The following is a 7,785-nucleotide window of genomic DNA, read 5'->3' on the forward strand; positions in this document are numbered from 1 at the left end:
CCGGTGGTGCCCCCAGAGCCATCGGTGACCGCCCAGGTAAGCAGCGCTGCCCCTTGCTGAGGGCACCCCCTTCCCCCGGGAGCCTGAGGGACCCTCCCAGGCCTCGAGCCTCAGGGGAGCCGGGCCTCCGGGCAGGCAGCACAGCTGGGTGACTGAAAATACCTGCAGATTAAAAAAGTGCCTTTAAGAACGTCCGGTTACTCAGTAAGAAATTATTCTCTATTTATAAAGCAGCCATCAAAGTATTTGTAGCGCGGTTCTGAAATGTTGTAACTTATTCCTTGCTGCCGCTGGTGGAGTGCGTAACGGTGTGGTGGAGGTGCCGTTTTACCAGGCGTCCGTCATTAAAATGCTCTGAGATCCCGCAGCTTGCCGAGTCGCACGTGAATCGCAGGTGTGACCAGGGTGAGTGAATTATTGCTGATTCATTCCTTTGTGCCCTACTGATTGCGTGAGTGGCTGTGTGCTAGCGTCTTTTAGGAAAACCAGGATCACGTGAAGCACAGCTGACAGGCTAGTGATTATCTGGGCCAGTGGATTTTTCAGTTGGCACTCTGCATTCATATGGGGGGGGAGAAAAATCAGTTTTGGTATCCGGCTTCTGGTTTCCGTAAGGAGTTGTCTTGCCTTAAGTCTGCTTTTCCTACTCATTTCAAATCAGCACCGAGCATGAATAAGGAATGCCTCACCTGTGTAGGGGTAAAGTTTGGAGAGAGAAACTGGCTTGCAATAAGAGACTTTGAAATATATTGTCAAGTGATTCCCTTTAAGTCATCCCTAACGGGAGGACACGTGTAGCCTAATCTGAGTTACTCAGAAGATCGAGAACGTACAGAGACGCGTACAGGGCTGCTACGGCCGAGAAGGCTTTTTCCATACAGACAGCAGATCCGTCTTTCTGGAGCTTCACTCCACTCATCTCAACCATTGCAATGGTTAATTTTTGTTCCTTCTCTTGTGAGAAGGAGAGCAAGCTGGCATCCACGCTGAAATGCCCCTTCCCATGTTCTATGTCGTGTTCCAAGATGCTCTCAACCTTCGCAGCAATAACAAAAAAAGCAAAATCAGTATTTTAATACTCCCATCTGTGGAAGTCGTTAAGTAAATGATCTCTTTGACTTGTGAAGTGCTTTACTGTCTTACAGGCGCACTAAATAATCCACATTTATATATGGGACTTTTCACCCTGAAAGACTGTCATGCTCACGTATTCAGTTCCCAGTTTCTTGTGAATTAGTTATGTCCAAGAAATGAAAATTGTAGTGTGGTTTTTGTGTTGGTTTTTTTTTTTTTAATCTGAGGCCAAAGAAGCCAGAAAATTCTGACTGCCATTTCAAGAAAAATGGTAGTCAGCTGTGTCCAATTTAATGTTTATTATCAGCAAAACAGTTGTTAGAAATCTTAGGGCTTCGTGTCCTGGGGTAATTTCTCTCAAAGTGAGTATTTTGATCCCTGCCAAGTTTGAAGCAATTATTTCTGCCCTTCTTCCCAGTGTTACCTTAAGCTGTGATACTGCTACCTATATCATCATCTAAATGTTGCTTTACTTAAAATAACACACAGACACCCCCCGCCCCTTCATTTTGAGCCAAATGTGATGCATGTTCTCTCACCAGCTTAAGCTGTTGGGACACAATCTTCTCTTCCAAAGACTCTAGCAATAGCAGCAGCTGATCCTCCGTTAGCTCTGCAGAATTAAAACAGGTTTGTACCAAAAACCCACCACCGATGTTTCGGAGACAGCTGGCGAGACGCAAAGGGTGACCATCAGCTGTCTTGCAGGGAATGCCTGTTTGGTCAAAAGTTTTTCAGACGTTCTAAACTATATTAGTGCAGCCTCCCTGTGAGACGAATACAGCTGTTACTCTGTACAGATGACTGTAACATCGAGTGTAGAGACCAAGGGGGTTGAGGGGAGGTTCAAACCATGTTTTGTGGCAGCCTTGGGAAGAGAACCCTGGAATTTGCACTGCTCTTTCTGTAAGGTAATCTTGCCATCTTTACCCACACTTTAATTCTGATTTCAAGCCCTCTTTTCAAGGATCCCTTTGTGCACGCTGTTCCTGGACCGAGTGGTAATTCGGTGTCACGCTCCTGGCAGTCGCTGCTCTGCGACTCTCCAACTGTTGCTGAACAGCAGCTGCTACGGACTGGTCTGTGCTCTCAGCATAAACCGCCTTCATTCCCACAATCTAAGAAACGATTTTACGTAAATCCTCTGCAAGTCTCTCATGCTCTGTAAGGTTTCTATATTCTGCTAGTCTTGCCGGTAGGAATGCTCCTAATATATTCTGGTGCTACTGGATTTCTCTATTAAGATGGCCAGAAAGCCTTACCATCTAACGCGTCAAGAGTGTAGGTGATTGCTCCTGCCAGCTTAAGGAGAAGTTGTCTTGAAGAATACTGTAAGCTGCTCAACAGGTCTTTTAAGTCTGGGCTTTCTGTTTTCAGCTCACAACTACCGGTTTCATCAAGAACTGCTTCCATCTAAGGGGATAAGAAAAAGAAACGTCATGATTTAAGAGAAGAGGCTGCTGATAGTCCCTTGCAGTCTAACTACAGAAGCATACGAACAGTCATATAATATGTGTCTCTCCTCCCTAAGCTATTGCTGAGGCTGTAATTGAGGCTTTAGCATTCACACTGGCCCCAGTTAAAGACAGAATATGAAATTGAAATGGTTTGATACCTTCAGGTAAATCTGCTAGGCTATATTCAGGACATATTTCAGCAGTTGACTCTGTCCTGAGCACCTCCTTTCTCTGTATGGTGACGAAGACCAGACAGATGTGCTGAGTGAAGGATTTTTGGATTGACAGTTGTGGCACGGGAGAGGTGACTTCTGGGGTGAGAGATATGATCATGGATGTCTCTGTATTTGTAAATCCTGGCAGTAAGAAGAACTTTGCTTACTTTCTGGGTCAGTTCTTGAAAGAGGTTCCTGTCTCTCATCACAGCTTTGATGGCTTTTAAAAATATGACAAACAGGTCAGAAGACAGGCTGGAGAGAATTTGACAATTCTCTTTAACTTCTACCTTCAGTGCTCCTAATTTTCCTTGTGAGGAACCTGAAAACCAGAAAGAGTCCAAATATGTCACTTGTAAACTAGGCAACCCCACAATAAGTTCCCTGGCACCCCTAAATTTAAAATTTGAAACATTTCTATAAGTATTTTCAAAAGTGATGCGCAATTTTGAGTTGGACTGTTGTCATGTCTCAGGTAATAGGCAGTACTCTACAGTAAACACACCGCTTTTGGTGATTTGGGTTTAACCTGAGAGATTCCATCTTACTGAAAGGGGGTAAAAGTAGTGCAAGTGGAAGTAGTGAAATACATTGCTTACCGTCAGATACGAACACTGATCTGTGTTCTTCTGGGAAATATTGAAGACCTGCAACAGGATAAAAAGGGCATTGCTGATTTAGAAAAATACTGAAAGCTGGATAGATATGTTTTTACCAGGGTTGTTTTTAAGGCTGAAGATATCGGTGTCCCAGGTCTGAAATCTCACGTGCTAGTCATAGACTGGTGTTTGCACTCTTCTCCAGCGCATCTGTCTTCTGTCTGTTCATTTAAAACTCGTTATTCCTAGACCTCATTCCCTACTGTCACGTACCTTATGTTAGGGTCTGTGTTGGCCCGTATGTGTGTTAAAATACAAGTAAATTAAAATGACAACTTCTACTCAACAAGATCCATGCAGACGTGGGAAGCACAGAGCATAGGGGAAGCAAGCCAAATGTGGGGTCTCAAATCCTGCAGCAGGTTTTGTGGATCTCAGTCCTCTCTTTCTCTACTTATCCAGCATAAGCGTCTTTTACGCCAGTCTTCCCACTGAAGGGTCAGCCGCCCTGTTTTCTCCACGGCTCCTTTCTTCTGAGTAGGAAAAGGAAGCAAAACAAACCTCTGCCCTCTGTGCTGTTTTTCAACAGGAGCTCTGCAGTTCCTGAAATCCAGAGCTGAGACTTCCAGTATCCCTCTTTCATTTCCTTACCAACCCCGCCCCCTGAAAATGCATCTCTTTCCCAAGTAGCTCTTTTAACTTACATACTGTGTACGGCCTTTTTCCAGGTGATTTCTGTCACTCATATTGCATGTGTTCATGTCCTTGCAAATGAGCTAAGGGTGGCCATGAGGCTGAATGGTACTTCAGAAAATGTTTCCTGAATGGAGGAGTTGGTAGTTTCTGAAAGTTACTTACCCCATGATCTGTCTGTAATGGCCAGCTGGATTGCCCTGAACGCCACTGTGCAGCTCTTGGGTATAGTCATGCTTTGTTTGTTCTCTCTGGTGCCCTGGTCAACGAAAAACATCTGTTACTAGGCCTGGAAGGCGTGCGGATGTTTGGGAAGGACTGACTGCCGAGGCCGAAGAGCAATCAAACCTTTGCATGAAACTTGGCGTAAAGGTGGGTCATGAAGCTCCCCTCTGCCGTGGTGAATTCCTCGAAGGTGGTCTCCTCTGAGGTTTCTACTGTTTCGTGAACTATGTATAAATTCTGGTCTGTTTTCTGTAGTTGTTGAATGAAGGAGTGATTCACATTTATTTTTCTAAAGGAGAAAAAGGATGCAATATCCTGGCTAAAAGTGTCTGTTTTTCTGTGAGTTATGACAAAAGTACTGTAGTCTACCAGAGCCAAAAGCCTTATGCTGGCGTCCTTTCTCACATTACATGAGTACATGTAAATATCACAACGTCAGGAACTTCTGGGGGGAAAAAAGGTGGCAGAAAATGGGCTGTAATTCTTGCTGTCCTCAACGTGTTCCCCTTTTATGTCTGAGGGGGACCAGGGCAGCGAGGCCGTGGCCTGGCAGGTCATACAGGTGATCTGTCCTGATCTGTATGCTCCTCGCTGGGTACAAACCGTGAGGAAAAGTTGGCTTGACTCCACATCGAGGTGTTGCCACTTTCTGAACTACAAAGAAATCTACAAGCATTACAAAGCTGTGTAAGGAATCTTTATCGCCTCTCTTTCCTGTCCTCCAGAAGTATGCATAGTTAGGGAGAATGCATGCTCTTGGGTCTTAATCCTGGTTTGTTGAAAAACCATTGCGTGACCTGGCGTGGGGTAGAGGAGGATGGCCGGAGGGCTCATTCTCCCTTTGTGTCTGCCTTACCTTTCTGTTTTCAGTGCCTCAAGTTTTGGTACGGGTATGTGGTTCTTCTCCAGCTTGATGGACCACCCTTTGGACAAGGAGGTAGCTCCTTTCAGCTCTACGCTTATAGGCTCAACGCAAAGGCTTAGACTCCCATCAACTCTGTCACTGATGCTTTTTTTGACTGTAAATTGCCTTGAATCTTGACCACCTCCGTTGGGAAAGAGAGAATCTGAAATAATTTGATGCATTAGCTTAAGCATGATTGCACAGGCTCAATATTATAACTATTGCACACACAAGAAAGATGGAACGTGGTAGAGTTCAGCCACAAATGATCCAAATGTTTTGTCTGTGGAAATTGTGAACTTAAGATTGATAAATGTGGGCTTTACCTGTGCTTTTATCGTCTTCTCCTGGCAGCAGTACGTCGTCGAGTCTGTACCATGTCTGTTTGTAGCCAGGAGATGGGCGGAATAAGGCTTTTCTTTTTCTTCTCACTAGACAGAGGGGTCTGAAATGTTCATGGTCTAAGATGCTGTGAACTGGGACCAGGTCTCCTCTTGGATCCATTTCATTTACTATGGATTGGGTGACTTTTTTAAACATTCTGCTGTGGGTGGGTGAATTTTTGAACCAAAGCGAAGCGTGCTTGTGCCTTAGGAAAAAGGCAAGACAAGTTAAGCAAATTTCTTGAAATACAAGCAGAAGGTTGTAACAAAATATGTTACTTTAATTATTAAGAACTTTTCAAAATCGGTAATAACCCAGAAAAGCCCACGTTAGTACGAGGACACAGCTTTCACAGGATTGTGTATAGGGAAGCGTTTGGAGAGGTAGTACGAGCTGTGGCTTGCTGATGAGGCTTGTTTAGACTCAGCCCCCTCTGCTGATGAACTCCCAGTCATCGTGCAGGCTGAGAACACAGCTAGCAGTTTCTGAGGGTACTGATCTTCAGCACTGGAGTCTGTTACTGTTCTTTCAATTAAGACGTTTTGTTGCATATACCAGCACATACCATAATAATTTTCATTACTAAACTAGACATTGCTCCTTAACCTAGGACCTATCATGGTCCTAAATGCTTTAATCTTTAATTAATACGTTGCCCTGACATAAGTTTAAAAAAAAAAAAGCTTGAACAACTCTTGCTGTCTTTTACTGCATCAGTGGTTTTCCCATGCATCTTGTTGCCTGGCAGACAGGAATGGTTTAGCATTGTTTCGAAACAGAGCATTAGCAAAATGATTTTGTCGAAGTCTTACTGCAAGGAAGTGAAAGCGCTGAGAGGTGAATACTAGGTTGAGGGAGGAAGTAGGAGAGCTTGTTCTATGGCGTATCTCATCCAAAATATAAGAAAAATCATGCCAGCACAGCTACTTGGGTATGCCCTGGTTCTCTGCCTGTATCCCCCCAGAGGAGAGCTGGGTGTTTGAGAGGCAGAAACAAAATCATGGTTGGTTTCCTGTTGCAGCTTGTTTTTACTCCAAAGTTTCAGTTTTGCTTCTTGCTTCAGCTGGTGTATGTAAGACGTGATGAAGAAAACTTTGATCTACAATTGAAAAAACTTCCTGTACTTTTTGAGAAGAAGAAAAGCGTGCAGGTCTTTCCCCTCTTCTGCACCCTATTTTATCAAGTCTTGTTAGAGAAGAGATGCTGATCCCTGTTTACAGTTCAGATGAGCGGATGCTCATCATCTGGGGGGGATATCTTCCCTCTCCCTAATGTCCCACAGGAATCTGAAAAAAGAGACTGACTTAGTCCGATTCTTCCAGAAAGTAGGAAGACTGTCACGTCACAAAGGATGGGGTGTTGTATGCGATGGCGCTGGGGAGAGGAAATAGTCCTGTGTGCTTAATGTGGGATCGCTTCAGTAGTACCTACAGGACTCATTTCCCTTGGGAGACTTCAAAAAGAGAGAAAAACTAAACAAGAACACTTAACAGACAGTTTGCTCCACCCCTCTTCCATACCGAAAGCTCTTAAAAATGTACTTGCCTGTTTGTGGAGCGAATGGCTTCTCAAGCACTGTCGGTGGGCAGCGTGCAGAGCAGTCCGCTGTGCTGCTGAAGTGATAATGGCCTCTTTAAAGCAGTGGGGCTGGGGAACTGCTCTCTCCCCGCCTTTCCGTTCAGAGATCCGGAAGTATCTGCTAAATTAGGGCATAAAAGGCCTGTTGCTTGCATAATTCTTCCTCCAAAAAGTTTCAGTCATTGCCCTGAGTCAACCTGTCATGATCTGTTACAGGGGCTGTGCATAACTTTAACTTGTTCTACAGATCATAGAATCATTGAGGTTGGAAAAGACCTCTAAGATCATCGAGTCCAACCATCGACCCAACACCACCACCCACTAAACCATGTCCCTAAGTGCCTCATCTACTCGTCTTTTAAATACTTCCAGGGATGGGGACTCAACCACTTCCCTGGGCAGCCTGTTCCAATGTTTAACCACTCTTTCAGTAAAGACATTTTTCCTCACATCCAATCTAAACCTCCCCTGGTGCAACTTGAGGCCGTTTCCTCTCGTCCGATTGCTTGTTACTTGGGAGAAGAGATCGACCCCCACCTCGCTACAACCTCCTTTCAGGGAGTTGTAGAGAGCGATGAGGTCTCCCCTCAGCCTCCTCTTCTCCAGGCTAAACAACCCCAGTTCCCTCAGCCGCTCCTCATAAGACTTGTTCTCCA

The 7,785-nt window shown here is 44.8% G+C and overlaps 1 protein-coding gene across 1 annotated transcript; it reads right to left on the reverse strand.

The window, feature by feature from the left end:
• Nucleotides 1–203: 203 nt before the first annotated feature.
• GSDMA (gasdermin A) lies at nt 204–5,738 on the reverse strand. The gene is made up of 9 exons (XM_009290555.2): nt 5,494–5,738; nt 5,120–5,330; nt 4,387–4,552; nt 4,204–4,297; nt 3,346–3,393; nt 2,914–3,068; nt 2,337–2,487; nt 1,614–1,687; nt 204–1,036 (listed from the first exon to the last, which is right to left on the reverse strand). Exons 1-9 carry the CDS (start codon nt 5,705–5,707, stop codon nt 800–802), a joined length of 1,350 nt encoding a protein of 449 aa, XP_009288830.1. The 5' UTR covers nt 5,708–5,738; the 3' UTR covers nt 204–799.
• Nucleotides 5,739–7,785: the final 2,047 nt, after the last annotated feature.

The sequence above is a fragment of the Aptenodytes forsteri genome, unplaced genomic scaffold (assembly GCF_000699145.1).
Source record: "Aptenodytes forsteri isolate BGI_AS27 unplaced genomic scaffold, ASM69914v1 Scaffold90, whole genome shotgun sequence".
NCBI classification, from domain to species: domain Eukaryota; kingdom Metazoa; phylum Chordata; class Aves; order Sphenisciformes; family Spheniscidae; genus Aptenodytes; species Aptenodytes forsteri.

Bases quoted from the DNA above. Each gene is read 5' to 3' on its own strand.
- GSDMA (XM_009290555.2), bottom strand. From the start codon at position 5,707: ATGTTTAAAAAAGTCACCCAATCCATAGTAAATGAAATGGATCCAAGA. The intron at 4,553-5,119 runs GTAAGGCAGACA...TTTCTCCTTTAG, and splicing joins GAGGCACTGAAAACAGAAAG to AAAAATAAATGTGAATCACT. The intron at 1,688-2,336 runs GTAAGGCTTTCT...TTAATTCTGCAG, and splicing joins CACTCTTGACGCGTTAGATG to AGCTAACGGAGGATCAGCTG.